Source organism: Netta rufina, assembly GCF_964035555.1.
Source record: "Netta rufina genome assembly, chromosome: 10".
In the NCBI taxonomy this organism is placed as follows: Eukaryota; Metazoa; Chordata; class Aves; order Anseriformes; family Anatidae; genus Netta; species Netta rufina.
The window spans coordinates 1,287,537-1,307,740 of NC_140133.1; the positions used below are offsets into that span (position 1 = coordinate 1,287,537).

Consider the following 20,204-nt stretch of genomic DNA (forward strand, 5'->3'; position numbering starts at 1 on the left):
ACAAATGTTTGTAGGTTTCAGTAGTTCACTTGTAGTCGAGTAAAAAGTGATTTCCTGAAAAGTGTACACTTTTCCCTAGCTGTTTTCTTCCTAATTCTGTTGTTCTCTAAAAAATGTAAATCAATGATTCACAGTCAAACCTCAGATATTTGTGCTATATTGCATTTTGGCAATTTGTCATTTGACCATAACATTTTAGCAACCAGGATCCAAAATCTTGAGCTTTCTATTAATTAGTTCCAGACGTAGCAAAAACCTGTTACTTCAAAGTTTCCATTGAAAGAGATACTCTATTCTCCTCAGAGGAAGTTCATGCTGTCATTCCATACACTCGTAGCAACAGAATTCTACAAACAGCAAAGTAATTACCAATTGCCTAGCTTTTTGAAAAAGCGATGCTGTACAAACTGTTCTATTTTTAATTGTGGGGCAGTTACATAAAAGGCCTCTTACCATTGTTGTTCATAGCACAAAGCCATTTTCTAAAACTGCCTTTTAATTAGCATTTTTTCCTTCCTTTCTTTAAGATCACACCTTATAATAGCACTTAATTTCCATGTTTTAGTTTTACCAAGTCTGTATAGACAAATACATAGCATATAGATTATGTCTGGTTTTTAGAATTTATTGCTGGCCAGTAATATATAATCTCCTGATTTAACTTGTTGGTTTTACTCATTCAAAAGTGGGATTTTTTTTAATGTGTACATCTTCATGTATGTTATGCTCCAGAACTATTGAATTCCTTAGCCACCAATACTCTTTGTGCCACAGAATGCGAGCCTAAATATTGTAAGGCTTTAAAAGTAATAAAATTTGGTATTGCTTTTCTTGTTTAAATCACATACGTATTTACTTTCTGTGATACAGGCTATGCTGGTATTATAAACTGGTAGTCTTTGGAGTCCTGCAGATTAGGCTTTTGCAACTGGTGAGTGGTTGTGGTCAATGATTTGGAAAGTTTTTAATTGTCCTAAGACAAAAGGTTTGCCTGAACTTACTATACAGTGGTTTTTTTTTGGTTTTGTTTTGCTTAGTCTTCAAGAAAAGTTAGGAAATTCATTTCATTCTTTACTCACAAGGAGAGATGTGTCTTGCCGAAACTGAATAATTTTCAGAATTCTTTGGTATGGCACGAGATAATCAGCTAGTATGTTTTCCTTAAAGCATTTTTTCCTCTGTGTTTTTAGACTGCACTCCTTATCTGAATTCAGTGGGAAAACATGTGATCGGAGATGTGCAGAATGTAACAATCAGTCAGTATGCATGTTACGAACAGGTTGCAGTGACAATACTTTGGACAGCAAATGCCATTGGTAAGTAGTAGAGGAAAATGGAGTGAACACAGCTGATGATGCACTTCCTCCATTTGGAATCTTGACTCTCTTCTTGAGGTTATTTTTCCAGCTGTGACAGCCATTAAAACCAAGTATCAAAATAAACCGAATTGTAGAACCAGATTTTTGAGTTGATGTGTCACAAAATGTTAAAACCAAGATTTTTGAAATTAATGAAGCATGTTCAATCATATAGGTTCCAATGAAAACACTATTATAACTGATAGATCTTTAAGTGGGAACAAAAGAGTTTTTTCATTGATAAAATAAGTATTTTTAAAAAAGTTTTTGTCTTGATATCATACTTTTTAATTTATATTGTACATTATAAGTGCACGCATAAATTATATGTATGTGTTAATATTGGTAGTTCGTGCTCAAAGTTTTTTTTTTACTGGCAGGTATGTATGATCGAAAAAAGTTTGGAGACCACTGCAGTAGTGTGTGCTCTCTCTGTACAGCATCTCACCATCATCATAATTAAGGTGCTGAACAACGTAATATAAACTCATTTTCTTCAGTGACCATTGTTTAGCAAATGAAAAACCTGGAGTTTCCTTCTTGAATGGTTTTAGTACTTCGTTAAAGAATTTCTTCTGCAAAGGTGCTTTTCAGTATCAAGTACATCATTACAATTAGAGTTAAGCGCAGTACATTTTTCAAAATTAAAATGTTTGCCTATTCTTTTGCTCATACAGCAGATAAGATCAAATTGATACTTCATGGTTTGTAATTCCTCAAAAAGCTTTTCAATTATTTTTTTCTTATGATTTAATAAGAGCTGGAAGTTTGCATTTATGTGGTAAGATTGCACCCTAAGTGATGAGATATGGCTGCTAATGAATATGTGTATTCTTGAACTTGACATGCATTTTTAGAATAGACCTAGATTTAATAAATCAAACATTTTAGCTAAGAAAAAATTGTTGGATTTTCTTTGTGACTTCCTGGTATTAATTCATGCTTTCAGAATTTGATAACATATTAAATTTATAACAGAAAATAATGATTAATTACTGGGGTTTAAGACAGTATGTGGAAACTACACTGCAAAGCTGTGCAGTTGAAACCATTTGGTAATCTTCAGCTGCAGACTGGATGAATCAAGCCTTTATGGCAAACAAAGCTTGGTGTTCTTTCTTGTAAGGATCAGAGGTTAATCCTCTGGAAAGTGTGAGGACAGAATTGTTGTTGAAACGTCTCGGGTGACATGGAGACTGGACACTTTCTTTTTCATGGTCTTCATGTAAGCACAAATAATGCTTTTGTTCCATGGGATATTAAGAACATGTTGGGCAATGCATGGTCTTTCTCGTATACATAATTATATATATATAAAAAAAAAAATAATCTAATGGAACAGAGGGGGCTTGAAGATCATACTTTTTTTTTAGTGTTCAAACATAGTATGTAGTCAAATTTATGTTTTGATTCTTGTCACCTGTAGTTCTACAAAAGCTGTGTCTGTGCCTTTTGATAAATCTGTATTCTGCCATTTGTAATGCTGTTGAACAAATGTAATTAGATGGAGTAATGCTAGTTAGACTTGAAGAACTGTGCAGTGACTTTGATACCTGAGCCACAGAACTATCACAGCATAACAATGACGTTCTCCTGTGACACTCGCATCACCATGCTTCTATCTAGTCATGCAATGAAGTAACTCTGTGATGAAAACATTGTGAAGAAATGCAAAGACACTGCTGAGGGTTGATTATGTTAGAGTAGCTTGAAAAAAAAGGTGTAATTTTGGCATCACTTACAAATAACTGTATGTATGCACTCACTGGAATAAATTCCATTCCATGTAAGTCAATATTCCTGTTATCCTGTAGTATACTAGAAATAAAGAAGTTCACAGAATCACAGAATCACAGAATTTCTAGGTTGGAAGAGACCTCAAGGTCATCGAGTCCAACCTCCAACCTAACGCTAACAGCCCTCCACTAAACCATATCCCTAAGCTCTACATCTAAACGTCTTTTGAAGACTTCCAGGGATGGTGACTCCACCACTTCCCTGGGCAGCCTGTTCCAATGTCTAACAACCCTTTCAGTGAAGAAGTTCTTCCTAACATCTAACCTAAAACTCCCCTGGCTCAACTTAAGCCCATTCCCCCTCGTCCTGTCACCAGGCACGTGGGAGAACAGGCCAACCCCCACCTCGCTACAGCCTCCCTTGAGGTACCTAAAAAGAGCGATAAGGTCACCCCTGAGCCTCCTCTTCTCCAGGCTGAACAAGCCCAGCTCCCTCAGCCGCTCCTCGTAGGACTTGTTCTCCAGGCCCCTCACCAGCTTCGTCGCCCTTCTCTGCACCCGCTCAAGCACCTCGATGTCCTTCTTGTAGCGAGGGGCCCAAAACTGAACACAGTACTCGAGGTGCGGCCTCACCAGAGCTGAGTACAGGGGGACAATCACCTCCCTAGCCCTGCTGGTCACGCTGTTCCTGATACAAGCCAGGATGCCATTGGCCTTCTTGGCTACCTGAGCACACTGCTGGCTCATATTCAGCCGACTATCCACCATCACTCCCAGTCCTTCTCTGCCTGGCAGCTCTCCAACCATTCCTCTCCCAGCCTGTAGCTCTGCTTGGGGTTATTGCGCCCCAGGTGCAGGACCCGGCACTTGGCCTTGTTGAACTTCATGCAGTTGACCTCAGCCCATCGGTGCAGCCTATCCAGATCCTCCTGCAGAGCTTTCCTACCCTCAAGCAGATCGACACACGCACCTAACTTGGTGTCATCTGCGAACTTACTGAGGGTGCACTCGATGCCCTCGTCCAGATCATCGATGAAGATATTAAACAGTTGTAACAACTACTAAAAAAAAAAAGTTGTAACAACTACTATCACTTTATAACGTTCTTATCATTTATAAACTTCTAGGTTAAAGGAGTATTATTATAATTTGTTAGCAAATGTATTTTATTGCAAATAATGGAAATGTGATGCTACTATAAAGTACTGCTGATGAAAGTACTGATTATTTAGATTGTAGTGGTAATTTGGAAGCCCTGTCTGCTATGTGGGCCCCTCTGCTCTAGGCATTACACAAGTATGCAGTAATTACAGCCTTCACCAAAGGCTGAATTCTAAATAGGCAAGATAGAAAATGTTGGAAGAACTGACACACAATGGCAAGTATTAAAACACAAACGTATTTCTTATGAATGTTAGGATTTATTTTTAAAGGCAAATGAACTATCTTCATACTATATAAAATATCACAGAATACCTTTTGAAATATTAGTCTATTTAAATGCCCTGCTGTTTGCAGGGATTGAATACCTGAAAGGATTTCGAGTCATCCTCGAGGAGTTAAAATCTGAAGGAAGACAATGTCAGCAGATGGTTTTAAAAGATCCAAAGCAGCTCAGCCCAAGTTTTAAACGAACAGTAAGTGCTTTGTTTCAAGAAATATTTCATTGTTACTTGATTGTGTGAAGTCTTGAAAGTATTTATTTGCTGTGTATAAATGTGTATATATTTACATAGATACACGTTTAATGTGCTGTTTACTAGTTTACTAGGGTGCAGATTGCTTCCTAACATTATTTTTCTTTAATGAATAGTTGTCGATCTAGAGACAGATGTAGTCCCCTTCTGTAGAATTTTTCCTGAGGCTGGAAATTGTCATAAAGTCTTTTTGGGTGACTGTGGAGTGCAGGTGCATGTTTGAAACAGTCCATATACTGATTCTGTATTATGCTTCCTCATCATAGTGTGTGGCAGAGGGATGTATACAGGGTTCTTAATGTATTAGTTTCTGCTCATGTTTGCAGAACTGTGGGCCTATTTGAGAGAAAATGCTTTCAATTATAATAGTTTCAATCTTGTGTCTTTGTGTAGGGAATGGAATCTCATCCCTTCCTAAATCTGAAGTTTGAAACAGATTACTTTGTAAAGATTGTTCCTTTTCCTTCCATTAAAAATGAAAGTAATTATCACCCATTTTTCTTCCGAACTCGAAGTAAGTATTGTGTACAATATAGCATTACATAACATCTCTTTCTTTACTCCCCTCCCCTCCTTTTTTTTTTTTTTTTTTTTTTCCTTGTCAGAAAAAGCTTTTCTGATGTAAAAGAGTAGCTTTTCATGTAGCAGATGATGATGTTAGGGGAGACTGGGTTAAGATAGGTATTGACGTAGTCTTTGAAGGAAGGACTGGGTGTTATATGGCAAGAACTTGCATGCCTTTCATAAATCTGTGGCATATAATACATGTTAGTCAACAACCAGAAGAAGAAACTTGTATTAACTCCTTTCCTTCCCCTCACTGGACGTTGTGAACAAGCTCTGAGATCAGTTTCAAGAATGGCTATATAGGCATAAATGTAGATGAGTACATATCAAACTAGACAGTAACAACTCAAGTAGAACTTCTCAAAATTATTTAGGAATTGGCAATTCTCATTAGAGCTAAAGAGAAGGAACTTAAATAAATTCCTCAGTGCTTAAATAGTCTGATGGCAGTCTAACTCTAAGCACCCTTTTGAGTGTAACGTTTGTATGTATCTTGTGTTTTTTTCTGTATAAAACTTTCTTAAAATATTTTCAAACCTGTCTTTTGATGTGTACCAAAGTTGCATTTGTGTGCTCAGCATACTATTTTAAATTAAGTAAATGTAATTAATGCCAGTTTCTACTTCTTCCTCTCCTCCTGAGATGTGCCTGGTGCTATCCCTTTTGTCTCACTAAGGACTGCTATTTTCAAATTGCTGAACCTGTGTTTCTCATATAAAGATGAGAAGGAACTTCAATCATAACATAGAAGCTGGGTTTGCAAAGTATATTTACTCCAAGCATATTATAGACTGGGAAATGAATGAATACTGCCCTCAAAATGCTGAAGTAACTCCCTTCTTTTGTCCTTTCTTTTTTTCTTTAAATAGCATTTGGATACTGTATCATTAATATTTTTTTGTGTGTGTTTGTAGCATGTGAGTTGTTGCTACAGCCAGAAAACCTTGTCTGCAAACCTTGTAAGTTAAATGTAATTTTTTCTTTATCTTATAAAAAGTCACTGTCATTCAAGAGTCAGTTGGCAATTCATGAATATCTCCTCTGACAGACTGGAAGCCAAGAAATCTAAGTGTTACCCAGCAGGGTTTTAACATGCAAGTGTCTTTTGATCATGCTCCCCATAACTTTGGGTTTAGATACTACTTTCTTCACTACAAACTTAAGCATGAAGGACCATTTAAGCAGAAGACCTGCAAACAGGTACGTCGTTGCATTTTTCAACTCTTAAAAGCACAGACCTCATTAACATAGATGTTCTAAGGTTTTACAGAAACTTTAAAAACTTACTATAATACAGAATACTATTGTTTTTTAAATTTTAAATTATTTGGTACTATTTCTGTAAATAATAATTGCATTGTGATAGAACTCATCAGTCAAAACCAGGCTTGAGTGCTCCATTGGTGCTGGATACTATAAGCAAAGGGGAAGAGGCTGTTCTCTTTTTTAAAGACCCTATAACTGATTAGTACTTGGAACTGTAGTTTATTAGTTTTTAAAAAAAAATATTCTTATCATGTAATATTCTCTCTACACTAAATTTTACGACTTAAAAGATTATCTATTTGAGGTGGTATCACAAGGTAGCTCTCATTTCAGTATGTGTGGAAGTAGGCTGTGATTCTTTTACAACGAAAAACTATGTCCTCTTTACAACTAAAAACTATGTCCTCTTATGGGAGCTGCAATTTACTATATTGTTTCCCTGAACTTTGGTTAGCATTTAATAGCGAAGTTGGTCAACCTTTGATCCTAAGTCTCTGAAAGCTAGGGAGCTTCAGGGCATAACATAGCTTGTGTTAGACCAAGGTTTTGAGGTGTTTTGTTTGTTTGTTTGTTTGTTTTGGTTTGGTTTGTTTTTTTTTTTTTTGGATAATCAATCATACTTGATTTTTGCAGATAGAGGATTGTAGTCTTTGCATATTTGAATAGAGAATTTCAGTTTTTGTGGTTTAGGATGTCCTACTTCAGGAGAGCACCATACGTTCCTAAATCAATGCGACTGTATTTTGTATTAGGTTTTAAAAGTATGTGAATGGCTAGCAAAGTATTTTCTTTCTTTAATGTAGGAGCAAAACACAGATACTACAAGTTGTATTCTTCAGAACGTAACTCCAGGGGACTATATAATTGAGGTAATATTTAGAAACTCGTACTACAGCTGAATTAATATATTAATGGGGGGAAAAATGAAACTAAAGTATTTCAAGTCAAACTGTTTGGTAAAATTAAATTTCAGGCATCCCTACTGAGGTACCTTGGGCAAGTAAAGGCAGATTGTTCTTGACCTTTCTATAGCTTTACTTCTCTAAACACGTAGTACTTCCATCTGTGCCTTCAAGTAAAATTGTGGTCCTGCATAATTCTTGGACTTTGATTCTTAATTAGAATTCTGTAGTTTGGTCAATTTCCACTATACTTGAGAGCTGTGTATTTCTTTTGGTGATGACAGTATGGGAAGTCTAAAAGTTAATATCACAACAGTAACTATGTATGATCAAAGATGAGTGATTTTACTAGTTACTACTTTAAAATGTTCTGTAATTTTAACTTTTGAATAGTAAGTTTCATATCTGGTTGGGAAATGATGTTTATATATTGCAGAAAATAAATAAAATGAATTTTCCACAAAATAAAATTCAACTTTTACTTTTCAAAGCTGGTTGATGACACTAACACAACAAGGAAAACAATGCACTATGCACTAAAACCAGGTATGTTTTTTTTAAAGCAGTATACACTATATATATTATTAACTTTTATTCAGTTTTAATTATTTTGAAAATAAATGTTGATTTGACATGTCTGTTTGCTGTCAATACTACTGAGGCAAACATACTGTGTGTTCTTTTGACCTAATGAAAAGAGAATACACATGCACTCTGTGTATCTCTATATATTTAGTACAGTTTAGATCAACATATAGTTGGAAATCTTTGTGGGAAAGTCACATTTGTTGTGCATGTGGATATGAAAAGTCATAGTCTGTATCTTAATCGCAAACAAATGATGCATGCAGTAGTGTGGAAATAATGTAATGAACTATGAGAGCAGCCTAAGAACACTACCTGACTGTGCACTTCAGCCATGAAATGAAATTTAGCAGTGTGAAAAACCTGTCAGGTGAATGCTTGGCATCTGTATGTATTAGACCAGTCATTGAGAAATTAAACAGGGATTTCAGAATATAACTGCAGACCAAAAACATACATGAAGGCAACAGACAAAGCAGGCTGATTGCTAATGCACATTGCTAAAGGTAATCTCTGCAGGAATTCAGTTTTTCCCTAAGTGGCTAGTTCAGCACTCTGGAATGAAAATTTGACAGGCCAGATGACTGGTGTGTATAGTATTAAAAACTAAACTCAGGTAAAGTTCCCCTCATGGGGGTGGGGTGGGAGGTGACAACACACAGTCTGAGTTGGCATACAGCACTTGTTACTTCTTGTTGCTTGCATTAGTTGCTCTAATGCTGTGGTGATGAGGGCAATTAGCATAAAAACATTTATAACGGAGCAGAACATGATGTTTGATTTCTCTGTATATTTGAGAATCATCTGATAATAGTGTGTGCTGCAGCAATTTTTTTCTCAGTGTAAAGATTGATTAAATAGTTATAATAAACCCATGCCTAATTCTGCTTTATTTTTCAAAGTACATTCTCCGTGGGCTGGACCAATAAGAGCTATTGCCATTACAGTCCCTTTAGTTGTCATTTCAGCGTTTGCAACACTTTTCACGGTGATGTGCCGCAAGAAGCAGCAAGGTAAGAGTTTGTTCAATACAGAGTTGCATTTAAATGTACTTTTGCAACTAAAAAGGTCCTAGCTAGTAGGTTTATTCCAGAAATACCTTCTTCTGAAGAGCTTGCTTTCTTTTTAACTTCTTTGTCTTTCCTTCACACAGCCCCACAGCCTTTTTGTGTGTTGAAACTTATAGCAAATTCTTAATCCAGTGCTTGATGGTGATTTTTTTGTAATTAAAAGTACTGTTAACTTTTTAAAAGTTAATAATTTTTACTTTTTTAAAAAAAAATACTAATCAGGAGTTCACTGTAGACAGAATAGAAGAGTAGCTGGAAATATTTTTGATGTAAGGTTTCTTTTTATTCATGAAAATACTGCGTGTCAGTGTAGAATATGAACATATGTGTAAATTGTCTTATTTTAAACATTCCTTTATTTCATTCAGAAATGTCTAGTTAATATTTATTTTAAACCAGAAGGAAATGTGATACAAATATAACTCAGCACCCTCTGAAATACTACTTGTATCTATTAATGCAGATTTGCTCAGTTTCCTGGAAGTTGCCTTTACGCTTCATCCTAAGTCTTCTCCCTAAATTTACTCTTCTGAAGACTCGCAGTTTCAGACTTTCTGCAGATGTTGCAGGAACTTCTGTAATGTAGTTTCCATCCCTTTTCACCGACTTCTATCTCTTCCGCGTCCAGGACCTGGCAAGCTGTGATTGTTACATTGAGATGTTAAAAACAATTGGCATTTTCTGTGGAATCTAGGGAATCATGCGGTTTCATGAATATGGAAAAAGAGGTTACATTCTCCAAACCTCACGTATCTGTGTTATCCATCTGAATGTTGGAAATGAGGTATACTGCAAGTGCTATATGCTGTCTGGGTTAAATCCTTTTACCTTCTGGTCTTCTGTGGCTGTTCCTTTGCTTGCAGCTAGCTCAGTTCCAACAAAAAGACAAATCACTGAGGATTTGTCTACAGAGAGAAGTGTTCCAGATTAGTTATTCCTGATGAAAAATAAAATTGTTGTAAATTAAATCCATAGATCGAAGTTTAATTTTGAGTAAAAAATGAGTATTCCAAAATAAAGTTTAACCAACTGCAGAACAAGATTGAATTAGCTTGGTGTGAAGCACTCATGTTCTGGTGTGAAAGCATCCATACAAGAAAGAACACACTAGTAACTATCTGGATTTAAGTTAATACCATCTTAATTCAGATTAATGTCCATATATGACATACGTACCAGAGAGATACTATATGATGTTCTGAAAGGATCTGTATTCTTGGAGTTTAATGTTCTTACCTGTTGTGTCACATTTCTGTTTTATTAAAAAAGTAAATAAGACTGTTATGCAGAAAGCTCTTGATGATAGTATACATGTATCTTTAAGGTCTATGGTGTTTGAACAGTGTGTTGAAACAACGTCATTCTATTTATAAACTAAAGCTGTCTTGAGTTTTCTGAGTTGTACAGTAATAATTTTACATTTCACTTCCCAAGTATGTTCCACATATGTAGCAGGTCCAAAGTTGGTAAATAGAGGGTATGCAATTTTTCAGGCTGGAAATGAATTATCATTTGAAAAGTCTTTACTACATGCTTTAGTAAAGAGCCTAATAAAGTTTAAAGCAAACAAACTCACACGTTTATTGTGTGAACGCTCTTCCTCTCTTCCAATTTAGAAAATATATATTCCCATCTAGATGAGGAGAGTTCAGAGTCTTCAGCATATGCTGCAGGTCTCCCTGTGGAAAGACTTCGTCCTCGGCCAAAAGTGTTCATCTGCTATTCCAGTAAAGATTGCCAGAAACACATTAATGTCATCCAGTGCTTTGCTTATTTTCTTCAGGATTTTTGTGGCTGCGAGGTAAGCTCAATATTTCTTCTGTAAACAGAATTGCTTTAATTAAAACAGTACCCACAAAACTCATAGTGATATGTACTTGAAGTGGGCTATTTCAATGCCTCCTTTCAACAGATGTAATTTTCATTATTTTTCTACATATTGCCTATATAATTTTTCTTATAGTCTGCATAGAAGACAGAATTGTGGAAAATGTGTACTGCATTGATTCCAGGACTTTTATTCAGCCATACTTAGTGAGTTTTATGTTAACTGCTTTTTCTGTGTAGAAGGTCATGCATCTTTATAATTGGCACCCACACAAGTATTAAAGATATAGTTCAGTGTTTCTAAAAGTATCTTTCACATTAGAACTCTGAAGTGGTAATACCAAACATGCACACTTGAATACATTAAGAATCCTGTTTATGCAGCAAATATATGTATTTGTTGATATTCTATATTGATTTTTGTGGATTTTTTTTACTTTCTGTTCCATTGTTGCTGTAAAATGAGCATCTTTTTTTCTTATTTTTGATTTAAAGCTGTAAGACAGACATCAAAATTCCCACTTTGAAATACTAGGCTCAGAATCTGAGACGTTTTTAAAATATGATCAATATGCATCCAGTTACTCACTTTATAATTGTAAGAAAAGTCAAGATAATTACTAGTTTATTTTGTTGAATTTTAATCCTGCCACTGAATCTGAATGTATGAATTGGAACTTTTTTTCAGCTATACAGCAAGTCTGACCTCTGGTGGCCAAACATATTAAAATAATGGATGCCCCACATATCTGGGGATGTTCACAGTTTATTCACAGGCTTAAAATGTTTCAGACTTTAAGTAACAACCAGCAAAATGGGTTCATGTAGTAACTAGCATTGTAAAACAATCTGGAAGGTTTTCCTTTTTACCCTAGCAGTTCACTGACTTCCTTAGCCCAGTGAAATATTCAGCCTACAGGCAAAGTTTAGGCTGAACATAAGGCTTTGCTTATTTTGGTGAATAACTACTGACATGGTTAATACTACTGATTCCAGTTTGTCCACTACCAATGCTGTGTTAATTATTACTTAAATATCTTTTAATACCTGATACATCAAGGGCAAATCATAGTTAAACTCATGATTAATTTTCAATTGTTGCATAAATACAAGCTGATTTGCTGAGCATTTATAAAACATTTAGATGTTATTAGTAAATGTATCTAATAACCTAATAATAAAAATCAACCAGAATGTTCTTTTCTCTTCCAGGTGGCTCTAGATTTGTGGGAAGATCTAAAAATTTGTAAAGAAGGTCAGAAAGAGTGGCTTATAGAAAAAATAAATGAGTCTCAGTTTATCATCATCGTGTGTTCCAAGGGAATGAAATACTTTGTTGAAAAAAAGAACTGGAAACACAGAGGAGTAACCAAAGACACAGGACAAGGAGAACTCTTTCTGTTTGCTGTGTTGACTGTTGCAGAGAAGCTTCGTCAGGCAAAGCAAAATTCAAATGACCTCTGCAAGTTCATTGCAGTCTATTTTGATTACTCCTGTGAAGGAGACATCCCTGGTATTCTGGATCTGAGTACAAAATATAAACTCATGGACAATCTCCCTCAGCTTTATTCACATTTACATTCCAGAGACATTAGCGTTCAGGATGCAGAGGTGTTTCCTGTTAATGTTAGTAAAAGGAATTATTTCAGGAGCAAGTCTGGTAGGTCCCTTTATGTTGCCATTTGCAATATGCATCAGTTCATTGACCAGGAGCCGGATTGGTTTGAGAAACAATTTATTCCCTTCCTTCCACCTCCTTTATATTACTCAGAACCTGTCATGGAAAAAATTGACTCAGGCTTGGTTTTAAATGACTTAGTGAATAAACAGGTGATGGATGATGATTTTTACCTGAAAACAGATGTAAATATTATTTCAGCTGGAAATTCAGACTCTCATTGTATAATTCAGCACTTAAACCTTGGAGAAGATACAGAAACTCAGGACATTCAAGGTGGTGGCAGCTCTGTTCTTCAGCCGTTGTTACATGCTGTTAAAACTTCAAATCTGAAAAATATGCCTCGAGATTCTGGAATCTATGATTCATCTGTTCCTTCATCTGAACTATCTTTACCCTTAATGGAAGGACTACTGACAGACCAAACTGAAACATCTTCTATTACAGAAAGTGTTTCTTCATCATCAGGATTAGGTAAGATACAGCAGTGTTTTGAAAAATATGTCTGAACATCTCAAGATACTTAAGATACTGTGTAAGGAGCTAGATAGAGAGCTGCCCAGGAAGGTAAGCATTATGTACAGGTGGTCAAAAAAGATAGGTTTTTAATAACATTAAAGGAAAAGAATCATTCTACTTGCTGTGGGGAGCTGATCCTTAGCTTAGTAAGATTTCATTAAAGTTATATTAATAAGCCACTTTTCATTGATTCACCTAATAACTGGAGAGATTGCATCTTCCTTCCAGAGAGACTCCTTGACAGTTGGCATGCTCAGCTGGCAGCTGTGTGGCTTAATCAGGACAGTAATATGGTGAAACATTCTTACAGAAAGGCCATAAATCTAAAACTGACATACTATTTTACTCCAGCGCATGCTAGAACCTTTAGGGATACACTCTATACTGAGTGGTTAACTCAAGTTTCAGAATCACACTGGGTTTCTCATCTGATATGGAGCTGAGATGGACAAGCAAAAAGGTTTCAGTGGAGGAATTTAAATGCTTGGAAGACACTCTCCAAAACAGATACAGAGATTTACATGCATACAGTTAGATGGCATAAATATTGCCTTGGACCATATTAAAAGCTGATCTGACCTTACTAGTTTGAATACATTGAATTGACATCACAGCTACATCAGTATGGAATGTTTCAGCAATTGTATGTATTAGGATAAAAATGTTTGAGATTTTCCTGGAGCAGCTACAACAGGTGAACGGCATTTTGATGCTGATATGCTGTTTTGCTTTCTTGAATGAGTCTTGGCAATGAGGTAACTTGATAGACTTTTCTTTTAACTAAATGCATTCTTTTGATTATTCAGATAATTCATAAGCTATCTTTGATGCCAGAATTATGTTAATGAGGGAACATATAGATACTGATTGATACTGCATTTGTATGTATAGTCTTAATAGTCTGTAGAACAAAATAACTAGAACCTGAAAACTTTCCATGGAAAAAATACAGATTTATTGAATTCGTTGTATAACCCGTAAATAGCCTGTTATTGCTTCAAAATTTGTATTATATGCTTTAATTTCCTGCTGTCTTCTAACTCAGCCTTTTCACATATTTGTGGAAAAGCTTACAGATTATCTATAAAGGTTCTAGTATGTGCTGGACAAAAGTAGGATGCTAGTTTTAGATTTATGCCTCTCTGTAAGAATGCGTTACCAGTATTCCCCCTCATGGCTCAATCACAGAGCTGTCAGCTGAGTATCTCAGCTGCCAAGTGGTCTCTGGAAGAAAGAAGCAGTCTTTCCAGTAATTGAATCTCAAGTCACATACATAGTTGTTAACATGTTTCATCTATAGAGGCTAAGCATTATAGCACTGCCTGGTGAAGGTGCATCTTAATGCTGATGTTGTAACATGCAAAGAAACCAAAATAACTTTTGACATTTTCTCATTCTTTATCCCTGTCCAAAAACACTACTGTGACTCATGCTCAAAATTCCCCTTGCCCAAACCATGGTCCTAATTGGGTGCAAAGAAGATAACATCTAGAACTGAATATCTTCTGCCCAAAGTAGGTTACAACCCATTACATCTTGTTACTGTCCAATACATACAAAATGTTTATAGATGTAATATTTACATGCCTAGTAATGAGAGAAGTAAATACTACTGTGTAGCTTGTATTCATGTTCTAGTAGTCGGACATGTCCAAATTATTACTTTGAATTCACAGTGCCGTTTGTGTTCTGGCTATGGATTTTTATCTGTAACTTGGTCACAAATGAAGTGAACAGCTCTGTCATTCAACAGCAAGTATATGTATCTCAGGGTACTTCCCCCCACCCCCTTTTCTTCTTTGAAAGACAGTTTTATTTACTCTTTCGAATTAAAACAATAGATCACATGAACTGCACTGAAAGTGTTAGAAATTATGTACAGACAATAGGCTTCAGACAAGCACAGAACTGCAAAGAGGAAATTCTCAAAGAGATCATCGCATTAGGTATGATCCACTGACACTTAAACCAAAATAATGTTGTGGAAGACCCAGCAGCCAGACCTTTAATAGGTCCATTCACTAATATGGTCTTCTCCAGGAAGCCCTGCCTGGGGAGAAAGTTTGTATTAACTCTTTAGATAAGGAGTTACTGAGCACAATAGTTCAGCCTCATAATTGAGGCATTATGATCCAGCAGGGTTCATAAGTTCTTTGCATTGTTTCTAAAATATTGAATGAATGCAAAGTCAGTGTTTGAAGTAATAAACCTCACTCTTTTTCCCTTTTTTTTTCTTTTTTTTTTTTCTTTTTAATTTATTTTTTAAATTTTTAAATTTTTTATTTTTTATTTTGATCTTTCATAGGGGAAGAAGAACCTCCTGTAATTACTTCTGCAAAGTTCTTAGTGCCTGGAATATGTAAAGCAGAACTTCATTGCCATATCCATACTGATGCACTGCAGGCAATTGCCCCTTTGTAATACATCACAACATTGCTATGCATTGCCACTTTATCAACAGCCTCTGTTTCTGCTTTAACTGCCACACTGTTTCAGCACTAAATCTACTTGAAGGAACAAATGCTCCCTGAAGATGACCAACGATTTGTAAGGGATTTTTACGGCCAGTAAACTTGAATCTGTTGGGCTTAATATTAAGGTTTTCATGATTTGAAAAATACAGCAGGAAAAAAAACACTTCAGAATTATTCCTATTACTAATTTACATTTAGTGATATTACACTGTTTACAGATGTCATTATCAAGTGACTTTTTTTTTTTTTTTTTTTTTTTTTTTTTTTTTTTTTACTAAACATAATCTTACAGCTGGACATAAAACGGTTTAGAACATTAAGTCTTAGTAAATCTTGCGGTCCAGCATCTCCCTCTATCTTTAAGTGCTGACATTTTATGGCAGGAGTGTTGTAGTGAATGAGAGCAGGATTTTTTTGGAAGGAAGATTAAAAACAAAGGTGAGATCAAGAAATTCTTCATCGGGAGAAATCCTTTTCTCTTAAAAATATTTGAATTCCTATCCTCATAGTCTCCTCTCTTTCCCAGATGTTAACATGTCTCAGTACTTATTTTCAGATGAACATGTCTCTGTTCTATATGATTCTCCTCTGTTTTCTCCATGATCTAGATATGGTGATGCACAAATAGTACCATTTTGAGTCTGAAGTATCGTTTTTGTAACAGATACAAATATAAATTCTGCATATGCTGAGTGATACCATGGAAACTTTCCTGTTTTCTTCCTGGAAGGGCTAATATAAAGAATACTTTAAAGAGATGAAGGAAGAAAGATCAGATTTTGTATTTAAGACCTCATTTTGTCTCTGTCCAACCATGTGATAAGTATGCTATATGGGGAATGTCATATTATCCTTCAAGGACATGCTGCTACAAAATCACCAGGGGTAAAAAAGTTAAAGACAAGCAGTTAGCAGACATGAATAATTGGCTTTGTGTTGAGCCAACCACTAAACAGAAGCCTGTGATTTATTTTGAAGTTTACAGTACTTATCATTATTTAGTAATTAAGATAGTATTATAACAAAATATAATACTAGTAATATTATACTATATTTTAACAGAAGGCAAAAAATAGAACTGGTCCTGTTTATCTAAAGACAGCGTGCAAGTTCTTTCTTCTACAGCGACCGTGTAGGTATACCGTTACCAAAGTATCCTTGCTATTTCCTAAGAGAAACTTTTCATCTTCTCACTAGTAAAACACATCTTTGTAACTAACTGCAAGGCTTCTAGGCACCAGCATGGTAACAGCAAATAGTAAAGGACACCTCCTCAGTGTGCCTGTGCTAATTTTGCTCATGAAAGTCAAGAGTCTGTCTTGTTTCATTTGTCTTCATGTTCTACTAACAGGAGGTTATTTTAGGAATACATCAAGGGAGAACTCAAACACCTCAAGTATTTTCTCCACTTTGATATATGAGAATAAGACCTCATGAACTCTTACGTTCTTTTACTTCTTGTAGTAGCATGAGATAGAACTACTGAAGAAGTGATTTTTGGCTGAGTAGCTTTGAAGCTCCAGTATTGTATGTTTTGCCATCAGTTTATATTTAATTGTTTGAAGATCCAACCAGAAGACTTGTGAAATTACTATCACAGATGTAGTAAGAAAGGTACTATAATGGATAAAATGTAACAATTATTTGAACCTAACATTGAATTATACCATGATGACTTAACATCACAGTGTGTCAGATTTGTAGGGTCTTGTCCATTAATCCTACTGTTCCTTTTTTTCTGAATTTGAAAGAGCACTAACTGGAAAACTTCAAACTCACATCCAAGTAAGTTAGGTGGCTTTAAGTACATATTCAGTCATCTGCACCTTCAGTTACGTTTTCATATGCTGTGCTGAAAGCAAAATATTTAATGTTTTTTCATTCTTTGAAGTTAAAAAAAAAAAAAAAAAAAAAAAAAAAAAAAACCTAGGTCAACCTAGGCAGAATAATGTAGAGGTAAATACTCCTTCACTAAATCCATTTGTCAAAGATCTTGATTCAGTGCAATTTTTGTGGTTTTACCAGATAAAGTGTTTGGATTGATGAAATAAATGCAGACAAGTTACAGATAATGTGTGCTGAAGAGGTGCTGTGCACAGAAGTGCCAAAGCTGCAATACATAAGGAGGAGCCAATTTCTTAGCAATTGAATAGTAATGGTAATGCTGCTGTCCCCTGTGGAAAGTCTTAGCTTAGCATACTGTTATTTTATGCTAGGCTAAAGATTGGGAAGATTCTGTGGTTCTTTTAAATTCAGTGTTAATTGAATTATTTTCAATTCACTTTTGAAAATGGACAAAAGCAATTGCACAAAGGATCAGTTGTTACTAATGTTTTTCCTTATGTTTCTTCAAAATTTGCTGTACAATCCTGCAAATCTTAATTGTTTTGTAATTATAAAGGGTCTATGTAGAGGCCAATGAAATTGTTGTAGGTGGGGAAAAAAGAATTCCTTTTTAGATTAAGGTAGAAACAGTATATTATATGACCTTGGAAGAAAGAATATACTTAACTGAAAATTGATGGTAGAACAAGCCCCTGCTTAAAAAAATATATATATACACATACATAGAATTGAAAAAAAAAAATCAATACTTGATCAGATTTAGCAATAATTTTTTACAAAGACGCAGTATTTTATAAAATCAGAAAAATATTATGTATGTTGACATACTAGAAGGACATAGTACTGAATTTGCAAGAATTCTGTATTTTCTCTCCAATGTGAATAACAGCAAAAATCCTTGTAAACATTTTTTTGAACAAATATGTTAATACACATATTAGAGCTTAGCTTACTACTAATTTTCAAGCATTAGTAAACAATATTAATGGTGAAAGAATCCCCTTAATTACCACTAGACCTGAATGTGTGAACATTGGGTGTTTCAAAATGTCTTTTTTGTGAGGGTGGAAAAAAAATTGACAAGCTAAAGGTTCAAGACATAACTACGTTCAATACTTTGATAAATAGTTATTGTCATAATTTTTCCCTGTACATAAACACAACAACTGTTGAAAATAGAATGTAGTTGATATTTGGAGAAATTAAATTTTATGATACTATAATTTAGGAGGTAAATCTCAGAATAAAATATTTTTTGTTCATTTTCTTTCATTTGGATTTTCTTAGTAACAGACTTAGCTTGACTTAGCAGTTGTTTTATCCAATTATGCACATCATGCAAATAAACAGACTAACCACTATTCACACTACATGTCTAGAAGTGAAACAGATATTTTGATAGGTGTTTAATATAGTCTGTATAGAACTGTAAGACTTTACAGCTGTAAGAGTGTTTAATACAGTTAATCAACGTTAAGAAGCAGTAATTGTCTAAAAGTTCTGTATTGGGTAGACTGGGCCTGTTGTTTTTTGTTTTTTGTTTTTTTTTTTAATAAAACTGCCTGAATATGAATTCATATAATTATTTTCACTATGTCCTCGAAGGTCTTCTGGCAGTACATGGTTCTGCATGTCAAGTGAAACCTATCCACATCAACTACAAAGCTATAATGAACTGAATTGAGTTAATTTTGTCAAAGAAGATAATTACCTAAGATTTATGTACTTTTCTTTTTCTCTTCCCATCTGAATGGATTTCAAAGAACTGTTCCAGTCAATGAATTGTGCAAACTGTATTTTCAGGGATAAGCCCTGAAACCACTCATATTCCGTATGTTGATCAGGTAAATGAAGGTTTTTATAATGGGCTCTTGGCCTAGCACAATCAAACTTAAAGACAAGAAAAATCTGTAATGAGTCTGTAAAACTGATATTAAAGAATTGAACTGCTTACTTTCCGTTCAGGTTGCATATACATTAGCTGTGTTGAACTGGTTTTTATTTTTGGATTTACAGGATGGTGTTTAAAAATGTTTTAGCTCTCATCTTCTCTGGGTCTCCAAATTCTTAATTCTGCTCGTATATAAATCAAAGACATTCTGAAGTGTCAATAAGTATAATAATAGTTACATTCTTTTTTGAATTATAAAGTTACTTGTCTGTATCTGAACAAGGATTATTCAAGGTGTATTATTCATATTCTACAGTCCTAATCTCACTATGATCTAAATGCTTGGAGTCCTGTATACATGGGAATTTGTGTTTGAAGCAAAATGGAAAGAAGGCACTGCTTCAGTTTTTATGTCTTCAGCTTAAAACATAAGAACCCTCAGAATGCTTTCTGATGTATGGGAGCTGTTGGCCAAAATTCTTCCACGTTGAGGATGTGGAAAGACATTCATTGATATGGAGATGTGCATATGGATTAATACATCTCAAGAAATATAAGTAACTTCTCTTTTTTCTTTTATTTTACATTTAAAAACATTTAAAGATGGTGGTGACTTGATAGTGAAATCTCCCACAGAAATAAAAACTAAATCTTTTGTTATTTGAGTTATGGTGCATTGCACACAACGTGTGCATTCGAATTATAAATGGTCAGACCTGAATTATTTCTAAAAGGTCAGAAGTTAAAAGCTGTGCTATTGATCAGCTCAAGGAATTTTTCCCTCAGTCT

The 20,204-nt window shown here is 34.9% G+C and overlaps 1 protein-coding gene across 1 annotated transcript; it reads left to right on the forward strand.

Moving 5' to 3' along the window:
• Positions 1 to 1,209: 1,209 nt before the first annotated feature.
• On the forward strand, positions 1,210 to 15,626 carry IL17RD (interleukin 17 receptor D; the record flags this gene model as incomplete). The annotated part of the gene is made up of 11 exons (XM_084292517.1): positions 1,210 to 1,316; positions 4,613 to 4,731; positions 5,185 to 5,305; positions 6,273 to 6,317; positions 6,407 to 6,558; positions 7,428 to 7,493; positions 8,018 to 8,072; positions 9,014 to 9,124; positions 10,798 to 10,982; positions 12,221 to 13,160; positions 15,511 to 15,626. The coding sequence occupies exons 2-11, from the start codon at positions 4,684 to 4,686 to the stop codon at positions 15,624 to 15,626; spliced, it is 1,839 nt and encodes a 612-aa protein (XP_084148643.1). The 5' UTR covers positions 1,210 to 1,316; positions 4,613 to 4,683.
• Between the last annotated feature and the right edge of the window lie 4,578 nt (positions 15,627 to 20,204).